The following is a 17,865-nucleotide window of genomic DNA, read 5'->3' as shown; positions in this document are numbered from 1 at the left end:
ACCCACAAAGAAACACTGTTTGGTCCTGCACCATCCTCACAATTGAGAAGTTGGAACGCATTGTTGCAGCCACGGTGTCGATCCATCTCGATGAAGGTCTTCCTCCTTTTTCATGACCTTCTACTTTCCATGCATGATTTCCTTTTCCGGGTACTGGCTTCTTTTCAACAAGTCCAAAATATATGAGACAAAGTCTTGCCATTCTTCTTTATGAGGAGCACTCTAGCTGTACTTTCTCCAAGATAGATTTGTTTGATTTTCTGAAAGTCCATTATACTTATAATATTCCTTGGCAAATTTAAAATGCATGAATTTTCCCGCTTTCCTTAGTCATTCACTTTGATATGCTCACGTGATGATTGAAAAGGCCTAGCTTAGGGCTCTAAGTGGCATCTTTCCTCTTTAATGCTTTAAAGATTTGTGCCCAGTGCTACCCTTCTTTTGATTACTTGATATTGCGTTCATAAGCATTGATTGTGGATACAAGTAAAATGAAATCCTTGACAACTTCAACAGTTATGGGCTCATCTTCTGAAACTACATCAGAAGTGGACCACCAATTCCTTATTCCTAGTCTGTCCTTTGTCTGGAAGCTCAAGGGAAACTTATTCAGCATGGATGGCCCTACTGGTATTTGCAGTGCTGGTGGCAAGCCTTCTAGCATCTCTGTCACACACACATTGTGGTACTACAAAGTGGCAGATGAATGGGGAGCTTGTATATAACGAACTAATGCTGTCGAATTGGTTCTGACTCCTGGTGACTCTATAGGACAGGGTACAAATGCTCCCCAGGTCTTCCAAGGTAAATATTTATGGCAGCACACATCTTTGACTTTCTTTGGAATGACACATAAGGGTCTATGTTATTCATACGATATTCTATCATTCATTTTCTACTGTGCTCATTATGTATGTAACAAAATAGTCACTATTTCAACAATATTCATGTGTGCAGTTAAGTAATATTAATTATAGTTTTATCATGCTAGTCAACCATCACCCTTCTCTGTTCTCATATGTGTACACTGCAATCCTTGCACAATATTCCCACAGCAATTCCCCAACAGATGGAGGGTCATTTTTGATGTTCTGTTTGAAGGAGGAATGACTTCCAACGAGTAACTGAATAAATGGTTCTCAGAATCCTTATGTACTGCATGTAACATGGGATTTTCCCCTTAATTTTACTATTGGAACTAAAGTTTAAGTACATAGTACAGAGAATAATATAGCAAACATATAAGAATGCAAAACACAAATTGGAACTTTCCTTTGCTTCAGATTTCTTGTATAAGGAAAGAGCAAGTAGAATTGAAGCTTCCTTTGCACCCCTTCTCTAGTGTCATATACATTTTTCCTCAGACACATCTACTAGCCTCAATTTAGTTAGTCTTTAATCTTATAGTCAGACTTTATGCTTATAATTTGATCACATCCATATTGGGTTTTTCATATATATATTTGTATATGTTTACATAAATAACATATTGTTGTTCTTAGACGCAGTTGCCATTGAATTGGTTGTGACGCACACCCATCTTAACTAAGCACTAGCTGATCTTGCACCATCCTCACAAACACTGTGAAGTTTAGTCACTTTGTGGCTGCCTCTGTATCACTCCGTCTTATTGAGGGTCTTCGTTTCTCTGCTGGACCTTCTATTGTAACTAGCATGATGTCCTTCTCCAGGGACCAGTCCCTCCCAATAACCTGTCCAGAGTGTGTGACAATGTCTTCCTTTCCCGTTTCCAAGGAAAATGTGGCTGTACTATTTCCAAGACAGCTCTGTTTGTTTTATAGACATTCGGTGGTACTTCTAATATTCTTTTCCAGGACCATAATTAAACCCTAACAATTCTTCCCAAGTTTTCTTTATCCATTGCTCAGGTTCATCGGTCTATGGAGAAATTGAAAGGACCATGGCTTGAACCATGCACACCTGAGCCCTCAAGCTCATTTGGATATCTTTTGTACAAGATTTTCCCAAAGTAATATGTCATTTGATTCTTGACTGCTGCTTCTACAAGCATTTATTCTGAGACCAAGTAAAATGAAATTCTTGATAACTTCAATTCTTTCTCTCTTTGTCACAAAGTTGCTCACTTATTGACCTAGTTATGAGAATATTTTCTGTTTCCCGTTTGTTAGGTTGATATTTATTTCATACTGAAGGCTGTAGTTTTGGTTTTGGGGTTTTTTTTAAATAAATCGTTTTATTGGGACTTTTTACAGCTCTTATAACAATCAATACATCCAATATATCAAGCACATTAGTACATTTGTTACCATCATCTTGTTCAAAATCTTTCCTATATTTAAAACTGTTTTATAAAGAGCTAATCCAGACATCGTACCATTCCATAATTCAACCACATCAAGCAGTGTTGTATAATTGCTACCACAATCAGTTTCAAAACACTTCTTCCTTCCTTCTTAAACCCCTTGATATCAGCTCCACATTACCTCCCCACATCCCCACCTTACCCCTTATTCTAGTTGTTGTCTGTTTGGATCCACCTCTACTGGGTTTCATAACAAAGAATCATAAAGGCTACCAATAACAAAATATGACAGAGATAATTTCAATATGAAGAAAAAACCCACAGAAAATATCAAAACCCAGATCGAGCACAAAGTGTATCAGAGGAGAGATCAAGTGACAAAGTTTGAACCGTTCAAGTCAGCTTGGTCGTTGTAATCTACTACTGTCACCCCTCCAATACACTCTATCTGACAACCAGGTGAATCTCATCCCTCAATGATGGTTAGAGGGGGCTTTATTCTCTGTGTAGACCCTGCAAATATAATTCAGGCTCCCACTGTAATCCATAGCCCTCTGCACCTCAAAATCTTATAACTCTGATACTATTCCAAATTTGGGATTTTGATGATGTAATTTACAACCCTTGGATTATGGATATTGGTGTGCTTCTTCCATTTGGATTTAGCGGATGTCTCACTTACAAAGCTGCTTACATGGAAATAAGCTTTGAAGATTTCAGATGCTATTCTATTTTTTAATCATTTTATTAGGGGCTCATACAACTCTTAGCATAATCCATACGTACATTAATTGTGTAAAGCACATTTGTACATTCATTACCCTCATCATTCTCAAAACATTTGCTATCAACGTAAGCCCCTGGGATTACCTACTCATTTCCCCTGAAAATTATTTCTTTCTATTGAGACCTTTGTATCAACTCCTCTTTTTTCCCTACTCCCCGACTCTTTCAACCTGGTCAACCCTTGATAAATTATAAATATTATAGCTATGATTCTTATGATTCTTGAGGAAAATATCCACACAATTTAAAATCAGGAATAACTCATTGCTGGAGATATACAGGCACAATATTTTCCTTTATGAAAATATGTAATACAGGCCCTGGATGGTAGTGATACTTTTTTCAACACATATAGAGCTGAATAATGCTTAAACAAAAAAATATATAGAAAAGTGACCTTACTAGCATAGTTCTTTCCACATAAAATTCCCACAAACTGTCAGCATCCTACAGGATTCCACCTACATAGCAAATCCTAACGTCATACATTGAACGAAGACACCTTTCCCAATTATACTGCAGGCTGCTGTTCAAACCACCTTCAGGATCTAGAGCGTTCTCTGTCAGCTCTGTAAGTAGCGGTGAAGCAGTGAAACTATTGCATGCATGTGAGTAGTCTTGGACTTAGTGCTGCTGGACTGCCCCTCGGCGATGGGTCCATGATTGCTCTCAGTGGAGGGAATCTTTCCTGGAGACTTCGCTCAGAAGAGGAAATCACTCAGTGGAGACAGCCATCTTATAAAATTCGATGTATCAAATAGCACGTTCAGGTTGCCTTCCATTCAAGCTGCACCAGGACATAGATCTGACACGGATCCCGTCACCTTCCTCCTGACCCCAAAGCAGCCTTAGCCCTTCTTCATTCTGGGAACCAATTGTTTGGAGTGGTCTCTTAAGATGACATTCATTTGCCATCCCTAATCTAAAAGTACCCTTTCTGGAGGGGCTGGGGGCTGGGCGTCGGGGGTGTGTAGAACAATTTAAATAACCATTCCAAGCGCTATGTAATTGTGGAAACCATCCATCACCCCTAGTCTGCAGTGCACACTGTGTGAATATCCAGTTGAAATTTACCATAAACCTCTCTGTGCTTGTGTTTATTTTCTTCGAGATGGGATTGCAAACCTCTAACTCGTGGGAGCCACAACCCATAGCCCTTTATCATGTTGTCAGGTAGTGTGAGGCTTTGCTCCTGTGCAGTGCTCAGAAGTGTGCATGGGGAAGTTACGATGATGCTTGGTGCTCAGCATTTGGAAATGAGTAATATAGTAAAGTGCAAAGTATATGGAATACAGTAAAGATAGACCAGCATCCTGGAGAACAACTCAGGGCTCACTATTGCTGCCATGGTTAAGCAGTACTGCTGTGCGCAGGAAGGAGAAAATATTCTTAGAGAGTGCGCAGTTTCATCTAAGCTCTTTCTATTTGACCTACTGCCTCATCTAGTGAAGAGAGTAGGAGACAGACCCGAGACCTCACTATGAAATATTTTGTGTTAGAAACTAAGAAAGTCGCCCGTGGCTGGCAGGGTCCCTCCACCACAAGGAACTCTGCGGTAGAAAGATCTGTGGAGCTGCTCCTTCTTTATGGTTTGTCACAAGTTGGTTTTTGTGTTCCCGTTTGTTTGTTTGTTCCTGCTCGATCAGATGTAGCCAGGAGCCTGGATTAGCCATCCCAGCTGCTGGATCCTCTGCCTGGATGTTGTGTCCTTCCCTTCTGTCCATGAGATATCCAATTATTCTGTGTTCTGTTGGCTCTGTGCCTGAACATGTGAAGCCCCCACTCCACATCGTGGAACAGCATTTTCCTTTGGGCCCTTCCTTAGCTCCCAAACTGGGCTCAGCAATTTTATGTAAGAGCACATTCTCAGTATCGTTGACAATAACACTCACATTGTGTGTGTATCAGCGTGTGTGGGCGTGTGTGTACTCACTACACCCAAGTCAGTGCCAACCCTTAGTCACCCTTTATGAGAGGGCAGAAAGGACAACCTTGTAACTATTTATGGAATAGAACCCCAATTTTTGTCAGAATATAGACCAAAAGCCCATAAGTACCCCATTGGACATCCCCTCACAGAAGGGTCTCAAGGAAGGGACGAGCCATCCAGGTGCAGTATAGCACCGGTGAAACATACAACATTCCTCTACTTCTTTAATGCTTCCCCCACGCCCCACTATTATGACCCGCGTTCTATCTTAGAAATCTAGCTAGACCGGAGCATGTACATAGGTACAGAAAATAGCTCAGGACACACAGGATTCAGGACAGATATTGAGTAGTGATACCATGAGGGCAGGGGAAGGGGCCTTCTACAGCTCTTATAACCATCCATACAGCCATTGTATCAGGCACATCAGTACATTTGTTGCCATCATCCTTTTCAAAACCTTTTCTTTCTCTTGAGCCCTTCGTGTCAGCTCCTCTTTGTTTCCCTCTCACCTCCCCCCCCCACCTTTACACCCTAGTGAAACCTTGATGAATTATAAATTCTTCTTCTTCTATTTTTTCCTCTATTTTTGTTTTGTGCTTAGAAGTTGCAGGTTTAAGTTCTAGAAACAGAGAACACATAACAAAAGCTTCCTAATGGGAGAATAACGAAATTATAAATGCTGGGATAAGTTGCCCCATTAACATGGTTATCGACATTTACTTAATACATACTTTATGGAAAATTAATTATAGGACATTAAGAGAAGCATGAAAATTTACAAATCACTCTGAGTCATGGACAATTGCATGTTTTATTGTCTAGACCAAATCAAGAGTGTATTATTTCTAGAGGCAGAACTGACCAGGCAAGAGAAATGGTCAGTCTTTGATCCTGGCGTCATCTGGTTGCGTTCCTTCACCTAAAGGCGTTTCTTCTGAAAGCCTGTATGCACGCTTGTTCTCCCGTTGCACTGCTCTGCCTCCATTTTCAGAATTAGGTTGCGGATTTCCTCTCTCTTTGCCCGTATTCTTAGAGGAGGAAACCAGTTTTTCAAATCCATAGGTAGTGCAAAATTGAGAACTGGATTCTCAAAAAAACTCTCGACATACTGCAGCAAATAGACACCGCAATCACTGAGGTTGCTTTGTTGGGGCACGTTTGGACTCAGGTCCATCATGACATCTGTGGAAAAACTCCTCTTGGTGCCTTTTTTAATTTCCCATTCCTCCTCTAGATATTCTCGAAGAATTTTCACAACATGTGAGCGGGAAGGGCCTTGTAGAGAATCCAGAAGCAAGATGCAAGGTTGCTTACACACGGTGGGCTCGAAATGCCACTGTCCTCTCTCCGGGCTGCAAGGGCTCTCCTGCTCTTTGAAGGATGACTCATGAGGACAGTTTGGCTTGATTTCACTCACTGCGTGTGCATGTTGTGACGGTCTTAAACAGTCCCCTTGTGGCCCATGCTCACTGTTATTCTTATCAACAACTTTCTCGCACACGGAATCTCCTTTCTTTGATGCTTCACTTTCACTTGCAGTCTGGCTTACTTTTTCCAAACTACCTTTTACATTGCATGTATGTTCCCCACACCGAGGGTCCCTTTCTTCCTGTGGGGGACCCTTTGAAGGAAATAAAGGCATGTGAGCCTTTATGTTTAGAATCCTCGAAATTACAGATTTGGCAGAGCAGGCTTGTGAAGAACTGGCCATTACGTTGGCTGGAGGAAAAGAAATACAATGGTCTACAACAGTTGAGCTTTTTTGGACGAGTGCATTTTTGTGGAAATGAGGATTATGCTCATATTGTGGTTTCTCAAAGCCAGGGAAACAAATAATAGCCAGAAACCAATGTGCATTTTCATTAAGGGGAACAAAAATAAAATCTTTTGCAAAAATATTTACATGCCGGGTCCAGGATTTTACTCTCAGATGTCGCTTTTTTGGTGTTGATAGATTGGTACATTCCTGGAAAGGCTGTCTTTTTATGTCAGTCAGGCATGGGTAGAAAAACGAACTGAAGATATGAATTCGGTTTGCTTCCTCTTTCTTCAGTTTCTCAAGCACCAAATATTTCAAATAAAAGTCAATAATAATATCATTTAGAAATACCCCTTCCTTTAGACAGTGTAGGTCCACATTGGTAACACAGATTCCTCCTCTAGCTGGAGGTGGTGGGTACACTATTAGTTTTTCTACAGGACCAGTAAAGGCGGCTTGGCTCTGTCCAGTTGCCTTGTCATCACCAACCAACTGGAGTTTCTGTTTGCTTTGAAGTAGTATTTTAGAGTTAAAGGACATAGTTTTCATTATGTTTAATTTTTGTATCACACTTCCTTTGATGCTTTCGGCATAGGTTTTTCTACAGGCAACAATTCTGGTATTGGCTTCTTCAAAGGAAATTTTTGAAAAAAAATTGGAAATCTTATTCTTTCTACCTATGTCAATAAGGATTTTTTCAAATCGTGTATTTGTTTCAAGATCAAGGTCAGTGTCAAAACTTAAGATGATATATCGTTCTAGATTCGGTATCTTATTTATTTCTTTACACTCAGTCCAAACTTTCTCTTTCTTGTGCATTTGCAGCTGCATGCTTAACTTTCCATAAACTGCTGGTGTGGTCTGGAGAAACACGACTGGGGGGTTTCGGACTTGACACCAGTCACATTTCATTACATCAGAGGTGTCTAAGGTAATTGCTACCTGACCACCTTCCGGTTCTTCTAGCTTTATCTTGATAAAATCCAAAGCAAAAGTGACTGGCTCTAGTAACACCCGGAGAAGTATTCCTACTCGTACACATCGACACTTTAAAATGACCCTGTCACAGGAACTCTGGCAGCTTATGGACAAAGGATGTACTATGGTTTCTTCAGAAACAATTTTACGCCGTTTTGGAGGCTTGTTGAGACCAAAACTGCCCAAAGGGTCTCTCATGCTTGCTCTAATTGCCAACGGAGCGTTATTTAACTCGGCTTGGGCCAGAATGCCTCCTCTATGTGTGTTTTCGTTGCAGGCTGCTTCCAGACCCCCGGTGGGGGGCGCTCGGGAGCAACATGCTGAAGCAGCCTGTTGAGGAGCTACGCTCTCTCTTCTGTTGGCTCTGTCACTGTCCTCATCATCACTGAACAAATCGATTGGATCATGTGGATGTGAAAGGCTGGGTTTCCTTTCCTTCCTCTTTGCCATTTTGGTTCCTTTCGCATTGGCTAGAATGACGTTCGCACTAGTCTGCACGTATGTCTGTCTACTATCATCACAGTTCACAGTCATATCAGTGGGGGGCTTACCCTGGCTGAGGCCATAACTCTTCTTGGTTGTTCTTGTATTTTGTGACTTCGGGCCTGCAGAATTCTGAGGAACCGAAATCCCGGATAACGGTCCAGGCGATTCACTCGGACCTGTGGCTTGTGTACAGTTCTTATGAAAGTCCTTGGACAGATTCATACCGCCACTTCGGCAGACGCTGTGATCGTCCTTTCTCTTCCAGAGCTTGGACGACCTTCAAGCTGCTCACGGACGGACATTGACGGGAAATTCCTGGAAAGACCAGCAGGATTCTTCTGACGTGGGCGTGGCACGAGGGGTAGCATTGTTGACATCAGAGCACCTTGGCAATACTTTGGGGCCAACGGAAAGGCCTTAAAGGAGCAGTGTCAACTTTCTGGCCACCAGGTGGGTATTCGTTCCTTTCTGTTCGGGCTGCTGCTTGCACTAATGACATCCGTGTGCTAGCATGTTGCAAACGTCTACCATGAACTACAGTTGCCGAACATAATGGTGCATTTTGTGTCTTCTCACTCAAGTCTTATGGTCGCTTAACATGTTAACTCCAAATGGATTCCCTTTCAAAGTTTTGTTTCATCTTACATAGGTTGTCAAGAACAATTTCAGATCGGCAATTCACCTTTGTTCCTTTTGAGGTCTCAGAATCCTCATCTTCATCTACACTTAGCAGATCTGCCCCATCTTTATCTGAATCTCTTTCATTTGCTTCCCCACGACCAAAGCTCCAATTATTTTATTTTTAATAGTTTTATTAGGGGCTCATACAACCCTTAACAAAATCCAAACATACATCAATTGTGTAAAGAACATTCATTGCCCTCATCATTTTCAAAACTTTTGCTCTCCCCCAAGCCCCTGGCATCAGCCCCTCATTTTTCCCCTCCTCCCCATAATCTCCTACTTCATGAACCCTTGATAATTTATAAATTATTATTTTGTCATATCTTGCTTGTCTGACGTCTCCCCTCGCCCACTCTTCTGTTTTCCATCCCCTAGGGATGAGGTCACATATAAGTCATTTTAATCGGTTCCCCCTTTCCAATCCACCTCACTCCACTTTCCACGTATAGTCACTCACACCACTGGTCCTGAAGGGATCATCCACCCTGGATTCCCTGTGTTTCCAGTTCCTATCTGTACCAGTGTATATCCTCTGGTCTAGCCATATTTGCAAGGTAGAATTGGGATCATGATAGTGGGGGAGGAGGACACATTTAGGAACTAGAGGAAAGTTGTATATTTCATTATTGCTATGTCGGACCCTGACTAGCTCATCTCATCCGCAAGACCATCCTTATGTAAGCGGATGTCCAGTGTCCTGCAAATTGGTTTTGGGTCTCCACTCCGCACTGCCAACCTCATTCACGTGGATATCTTTTTTGGTTCTGATGATGCCTGATACCTGATCCCTTCGTCACCTTATGATCACACAGGATGGTGTGCTTCTTCCAGGTTAGCTTTGTTGTTTCAGAGCTAGATGGCCATGGGTTTACCTTCAAGCATTTAAGGCCCCAGATGCTATATCTTTTGATATCTGGGAAGCATCAGCTTTTTTTTTTTTTTTGCCACATTTGCTTATGTGCCCATTTGTCTTCAGTGATTGTATCAGGGAGGTGAGCACAGAATGTTATGATTTTTTTGTTCGTTGATGCCTGATAACTGATCCCTTCGTCCCCTCATAATCACAGGCTAGTGTGCTTCTTCTAGGTGAACTTTGTTGATTTTGATCTACATGGCCACTTGTTTACCTTCAAAAAATTTAAGACCCCAGACCCTGTATTTTTTTGGTAGCGGGGCACCGTCAGCTTTCTTCACCACACTACTTATTCACCCGCTTTGTCTTCAGCAGTTGTGTCGGGAAGGTGAGCATCATAGAATGCCAATTTAATAAAAGAAAGTACTCTTGCATTGAGGGAGTACTTCACTGGAGGCCCAGTGACACTCTGCTACTTTAATACTAAACCTATAAATATATGCACATCGATCTATTTCTTCATCCTCATATATAAATATATTTGCATATGTACATGCCTTTATTTAGACCTCTATAAATGCCCTTCGCCTCCTAGCTCTTTCCTCTATTTCTTTAGATTTTCCTCTTATCCCACTATCCTGCTCAGTCTTCATTTGGGGTTCAGTAATTCCTCTTGGTTACTTTACCCTTCATCATGCCCTGCCAGGTCTCCTACACCCACCTCACAACCTATTTGGGTCACTTGTAGTTCTTTGTCCCTGGGTTTGTTAAAACCACTACCTTTGCCCCACCTTCCCCTCTCCCAAGACCCTGTGGAACTCTCAGTCCCGTTGTTTTCTCCTCCAGATTGTTCATCCAGCCTATCTTATTTAGACAGAACTTCGGAGATAATAACTTGCACAAAAACAAGACAGAGCAAAACCAAGCAAAAATATACAACGAAATCATAACAACAATAAACTGATGGAAAAAACACGACACAACAAAAGAAAGCTTGTATTCCTTGTTGGCCTTTAGGAGTGTTTTCCAGTCCAGTGTGTTGGGGCATCACACCCTGGCCCAAAGTCCACCTTTAGCATTCCCTGTAGACCTTGCCGCTCTGTTCCTTGCTGTTCTGTTGCACCACTTTACTGTTTTGCCTAGGTGTGGCGGGATCATCTAGGGCGCAATTCCCTCACTGTGTCTCCGGTGTTGTCCCCTGTAGGGCTATGGGTCAGTGAGGGACACCATATCTCACAGTGGGGCCGACCATGTGGGCTGGCTTCTCTAATTGGGGACACTGTCCTCAAGGCCTAGTGGGTCAGGATGTACTCCACTCTCTCCTCCTCCCATTTCATCGGATCCCATGTGCTCCAATCAGATATCTCCAACTCCTGGAGCTGCAGATTCAATGAGGTCCTTTGAAATAAATTCTTCTGGGTGGGGGGAGGGATAGGTATCCACATAGTATTTGGGTTTAGGGCCTGCCCCTCACACCTCTTCACTGGTTCCCTCCTTCACCCTGGCATGTTGCATTGACCTCTTGGAGCACTGAGTTGAAGTATTGTGATCTTTAATTGTGTTGAACCCTGTCTAAAACACGCCTGGTCCATATTTCCCTGTGGAGATATAAGCAACACCTTTCCCTTGGGTGGGTTAGTGCCCTGTGCCCCTGATACCCATTTCTTTTTTATTATTAGTATTTTTTCCTTTTCCCACCTCGTTTTTAGTTGTCTACCATATGTATCCCTGTATTTGGTCTGGTCTGTGCCATACTACCTGGTCCTTGGCCCAGGAAAGGTTTAATACAGCAGCTTTTCCACTATGGCCCTTTTGCATTTTTTTTAAAGCTTACCTCAGCGGGCTCAAGTAGTACTTGTCCTTTTGTCCTTGGCTTACTTCGCTTAGCATGATTTCCTCCAGTTCTTTCCATGTACTGATTTGCTTCATATGTTTCATCACTGCTTCTTAGCGATGAATAGTACTCCATTGTAGGTATGTACCACAGCTTTCGAATCCACTCGTCAGTTGATAGAAATTTGGGTTGTTCCCAATTCCTTGTGATTGTGAACTGTGCCGCAATGAACATTGGAGCACAGGTGTCTGGCCTTGGTTTCTTTCTTACCTCTTCTGGGTATATCCCCAGTAAGGGGGTTGCTGGGTCATATGGTAACACAATTTCCATCTGTCTTAGATATCACCAGATTGATTTCCATATGGCTGTACATACTTACAGGTCCACCAGCAGTGGATGAGTGTTCTTGTCTCCACACTGCCCCTCCAATACTTGTTTCTTTCTATTTATTTGAATTGGGTTATCTTTGAGGGTGTTAGATGATTGCTCTCCTGGTGAATTCTTTCCATGTACACAGGTGTTTTATCTTCATTATATCCCATTTGTCAATATGTTTCTCTTCTGTGTTTGTGTCCTTTCCTGTTTCTGATAACCTGCGTATTCCCTGTGCCAAAGTTCTCGAGTTCATCCCAGTTCCTTCATTGATGGCCCTAATAGTTTCAGGTTTAACTTCAAGGTCTCTGATCCTCTTAGAGTTTCTTCTTGAGCATGGAGTGAGATAAGGTTCTTGCTTCATTTTTCTGCAGCTAAATATACATATTTTTCCAGCAGCACTTGTTAAAAAGGGCATCTGCTTCCCTTTGGATATTGTTGGGGCCCTTATCAAAGATCAGTTGTCTCTATCCTGATGATTTTTTTCTGGTTTTTCAGTTCTTTTCTATTGGTGTGAGTATCTGCCATTGTACCAACACCATGCGGTTTTGACCACTGTGGTTGTATAGTGTGTGCTAAATTCAGGTAAAGCAAGCCCTCCTACTGTATCCTTCTTCTTGAGGAGTTCTCTGCTAATTCTGGGCTTCTTCCCTCTCCATATGAAGTTGGTAATCAGCTTTTGCATTTCTTTGAAGGAAGATGAGGGTAGTTGTATCGAGATTGCATTAAACTTATAGAGTGCCTTAGGCAGAACTGACATCTTGACTATATTGAGCCTTCCAATCTATGAGCCTGGGATATTCTTCCATTTGTTGAGGTTGCTCTTGGTTTCTTGTAATAGCGTTCTGTAGTTTTCCGCATATTGATCTTTTGTTCTTTTAGGCAGGTATATCCCTAGATATTTCAATTTGTGTTTGGCTATTGTGAAGGGTACCACCTTTTTGATCTCCCCTTCTGTGGTCTTATCCTATGTGTGTAACAGTCCAATGGACTTCTGTTTGTTGATCTTGTATCCTGCTCCTCTGCCAAACTCCTCTATTGCTTCCAGTACTCCCCTTGTGGAACTTTTGGGATTTTCCATATATAAAATCATATCATCTGCAAATAATATTTTCACCTCTTCCTTCCACAGAGGAAAACATTTGATGTCTTTTCTTTGCCTTATGTTGTTAGCTAATATGTCCAGCATGATAGTAATTAAGAGTGGGGACAAGGGGCATCTTTTCTGGTCTCCTTTTTCAGTGGGATTGTGTTAGTCTTTTCCATTGACTACCACATTGGCCGTTGGTTTTTCATATATAGCTTGTATTGTCTTGAGGAATTTTCCTTCCATTCCAGCTTCTCAAGTGTCTTAAACAGGAATTGGTGTTACTTGTTGTTGAATTCTTTTTCTGAGTCTATCCGTATTGCCATGTGGATTTACAGTTTTTCAAAATACAATTATATATAAAACAACCATCTCTCTTAGTCTCCGAGCTCGCCAAAGCTATTCCAGCTCACGGTCTGATCCACCGCCACCTTCTCGGCTTCCCTACTTCTAGCCCAGCGAAATTATTATTATTTTTGTATCTTACACCCACTGCTGTCTCCTTTAACCCCCACATTTCTGTTGCTCATCAAGGCTGTTGGTTTTTGGTGCTCCTCAGTTAATTCTGAAATTTTGGTGGTAATATTTAAATTTTTAATATTTACATTTAAGAACATTCATTCGAAATCTGTTTTTTTTGCCAATGGCTTGGAATGGGGCTCTATTTATTTGTCCATGAAGAGATAATCAAATGTTCTCATACTGCTGATTAAATAGTTTAACATATCCTCAATGACCTAAAAGGCTCTCTAGTTATCCTTTCTCACAGATTTGGCTCTATTCTAGTGCATTTGTTTTTCTACTCATGTGCTCATGCCATTTTTGTATTGTACACAGAAATTTCCACACCTTTCATCCCCAGCAATGGCGCAATAGGTGTCTGTCTTTATAGTTATGCCTTTTCTATATATTTCATATACCTAGTACCATGAAATACAGATTATTTTGTGTGTGCCTTCTGTTAGCATATTTTATGTTAATCCACCTTTCATATATAACAACTTATTCTGTATGTTCTAAGTAGCACACTATTGTGTATGTATGTATGTATACACGCACACACTCACACACCCACATACATGCAGCATTTTGTTTATCTACTCCCTAACTCAGGTACAGTTTGGTTGTTTACAGTTTTTGCTTATTATGAACAATACTGCTGTGAGCGTTTGCATATAGGTTTCGGGGTGAACAAATGATTCATCGCTCTGGCATAAATACTGAGGGGTGGAATTGCGGCACTTTATAGAGATTGTGTATATAAAATGTTTAAAGGAATTATAAAAGTGTTTTCAAAGGCAGATACGCTATTATGCATACTCACCAATCGTGTCTGAGAGCGTGAATCTTTCTACATCCTCACCAATATTTTTCATTTTCTATCACTGTGAGCATCGCTGATTTAGTTGCATGTGAATTTAAATCACTTTGCGACTATACTTTGCCAATTATGCATGTTAAGTATATTGTCACGTGTGTATTGGATTGGGATATCTATACATAATCTTTTTTGGAATGTCTGTTCTTTTCCTCATTTAAAAAAAACGAGGAAAAAAGGTTACGTAGCGTAATTTATCATTTAAAAAAGGTTTTATGGAGTATGGTTTTATTTTATAGATAAAATATCTCCTGAAGTCATGATTACAAATATTTTCTCATATTTCCTTCTTGAAGTGTTGTAGCTTTAGCTCCCAGATGTAGGTATATGATAAGTTTTGTAGTTAATTTTTGTGTATTTTGTAAAATAGAAGTTTAAGTTCATATTATATATGGCATTGTGTTAGACAGGGTTCTCTAGAGAAAGAAGACCAAGACATGCATGATTTTAGATAGACAGAAAGATAGATTGGTAGATACAATATAAGAAACGAACAGCTCATTAGTCCACAGAGCAGTACAAAGGGCAGAGTGCAACTCACTTCTGCGAGACAGTTCATAAAATGGCAGTACTTCAACTCATGAGGTCTGCTGGGTGCAAGTTAATGAAGCAGACAGCTGAATCTTCTGTAGAACTATTTTGACAATCCAGCCACAGGTAGCAAACAGCAGGGCAGGTCACCAACAGTCATCCAGATGACATGGTCCCACCTTCCAGAGTTCAAGTGATGTTTACACCAGCAGTATGGTCAAGCAGGCCTTGAAGGAACCTCAAACTATAGCGACACAGTCCATGGGTTGGGTGTCCCACAGGTAGTGTAGCTCACACGCTGAGGCAACGAACTAGCTAAGGCAGCCACACACTGGTCCAATCACCAAAGATCAAGAGACAAGAAAGACAAGGTTCTTGGAGCCATTTATCTCTCGCCCTTCTATTAAACTGCCGTTGAAATAAACCATGTGTTCACTGGTTGGCACAATAAACCTACCTATCACAGGCATATAACCAAAAAATTGTTGAAGGCTATTCCCTTCCCATTATATTACTTGGTACCTTGGTTTAAAATCAATTGATCATAAATACATAGGTATCTTTCCTTTTGAAATTATTTCCTTGGATATTTCCCGACATGGATCTTATGTCTATCCTCATGTTAATACTGTGATGTCATGATTACTGTGGACTTGAAAGGTTTTAAAAGCAGGAAATTAAGTCTTTCGACTTTACTCTTTGATTTCTACTTGTTAGTAATTCCATATTCTTTACATTTATATTGACATTCTATGGTAATTTTCTATTTACTTAAAAAATAATATTTTATTGTGTTCTGTTGAAAATCTACACATGTTCATTTCCCCCTTGACAATTTCCACACATATTGAAAATAACATTACTGATGTTTTTCATATTGTTTCAATATACCTATTAATAATGTTACCATTTTTCCATTTCCAGTACTCTTGTTTGCCTTTCCTTTCTTCTTTTGTCTTCATTGTGTGGGATTAAAAGTTGACCTTTTCACTCATGCAGGTGTTTTTTTTTTACAACAGTATTCATCTAACAGGATCTATTGGGGGTTCAAGGTATCTCATGATGATAGCCTAGAGAGTCCTCTGGCCTCAGGTGGCCCAAGTAGTCTGGGAAGTTTTAAGAATTTTTTATTTGTTCTATATTTTTCTACCATACTAATCAGAGATGTTTATTGTGTGCCCCTGCGTCCATCAGATAGCTCAAGGTGGTACCTGGGCACCATTTAGCTCTTCTGTTCTCAGAGTAGTTGAGGTCTTAGACCATGTAGTCTATCAGCCTTGTAAACTTGTTTCTCATCTGAGGTTGATTACTTTCTTACTATTTTTCTCCTACCCAGGAGAGATCCATAATTGTATCTTAGATGACCTCTTGCAGGCTTTTAAGACCCCGAAGCCCTACTCATCTCATCGGGCTTCAGAACATGAACTTTGTGAGCTATATGAGAGGGCTTCAAAAAGTTTGTGGGAAAATGAAGCTAAAAGATACATGATCGCTGAAGACTAATAAAGGACATATCTGCTGTTAGGTAAGTAGGTCCTGGGATATGGAACCCTGATAAAAAGGGGGGACTGGACAACTGGATTATAACTTGTCCTTCTCAGTATTGAACAGAGCAATATTCTGTAATCTGTGTCAGGATCTCTGTTAGACTTCGGGCTATTTGTATGCTACCTCTTCTCTCTCTCTCTCTCTCTCTCTCTCTCATTTATCTCTACAAGATAGGCTGGCGAGGCAATCCCATGGAGACAACAACAGTGGCACCAAAGGTTGTGGAGTAGGCATGGTAAGGGAGAAGGCAGGGGAGGTGAGTGGTAAGCCTGTAATGATGGGGACAGGGGAATAGTAATGGTTCTAATTTGATGGCAAGGAGGGTGTAGCATTTGTGGTGGTGTCTGATCTATCTTATTGTATCTGAGAGGAATTACTGAGAGGGGAATGATGGGTAAACGTGAGAGTGAGGTAGGTGGAAAGAAAAGAGAACAAACAAAATATACATAGATATGGGCATATGTAAATATCTAAATATTGCTGGATTTGTTTACGTGTGTATATATGCAAATGCAACAAGGAAGCAGATGGACTTTGGGCCTGCACTTAAATATTTTTGGTATAAGAATAGTTTGTTCTATTAATGTCTTATTGTATGATAGTCACTATCCTGAGATGATCACAGAATACAAAATGGGTGCATATGCAAATGTGGTAAAGAAAGTTGATGCACATTAGAGAAACAAAGTCACAGAAACTCATATGTATAAGAGAGAGTTTTATATAAAGCGTAAGTGCACAGCAAGAAAACATTACAACCCAGAGCTGCCCAAGCCCACAAGTCCAACATTAGCCCCTATGTCCGACACCAATCCACAAAGTCCTCCTCCATCTCACAAAACAGATGCAATGACACATACTGCAGGAGAAAAGCCTAATCAGTGAACATGTAAGCATCTCATCACTGACAGGGGTCTCCACATGGCTTCTCCAACACCCAGTGCTGCATCAGGGTAGGTCTATGTGGCTTCTTCTCAGGGATGTCTTACAGGAAGTGAGCCTTGCCACCTGAAGCAGGGAACCAGCTAAGGCAGCTGCACCCTGGTCTAACCACAAAAAGCAAGAGACCCGAAAACTAGAAAGACGAGGCTCACTGAGTCATTTATCCCTCCGCGCTTCAACAACACCACATGTTTATCGGCCAGGTAAGCACAATCAACGAACTCTCTCACTGGCTATTAAAAGACATAGCGTCTGGACCCTAAAGGCTTGTAGCCAAAAAAGCGGTCATCTAGCAGGGAAGCAACAAAGCCCACGTGGAAGAAGCATTCAAGCATGTGTGATTATGAGGTATGAAAGGGAGAAGGTATCAAAAATTCAAACACAAACAACCAAATCTATGTGAAGGGGCA

General features: G+C 41.1%; 1 protein-coding gene across 1 annotated transcript; it reads right to left on the bottom strand.

The window, feature by feature from the left end:
• Positions 1-5,881: 5,881 nt before the first annotated feature.
• LOC142433373 (sentrin-specific protease 6-like) lies at positions 5,882-14,432 on the bottom strand. Its single transcript, XM_075538365.1, is given in 7 exon segments — positions 5,882-5,973; positions 5,976-8,493; positions 8,612-8,808; positions 8,811-8,884; positions 8,886-9,024; positions 13,417-13,455; positions 14,381-14,432. Coding segments are annotated over 7 exon segments (3,111 nt in total).
• Between the last annotated feature and the right edge of the window lie 3,433 nt (positions 14,433-17,865).

Source organism: Tenrec ecaudatus, chromosome X, assembly GCF_050624435.1.
Source record: "Tenrec ecaudatus isolate mTenEca1 chromosome X, mTenEca1.hap1, whole genome shotgun sequence".
NCBI lineage: Eukaryota > Metazoa > Chordata > Mammalia > Afrosoricida > Tenrecidae > Tenrec > Tenrec ecaudatus.
Note: the sequence above shows the minus strand (reverse complement) of the source record. Positions and strands in the feature narration are given on the sequence as shown.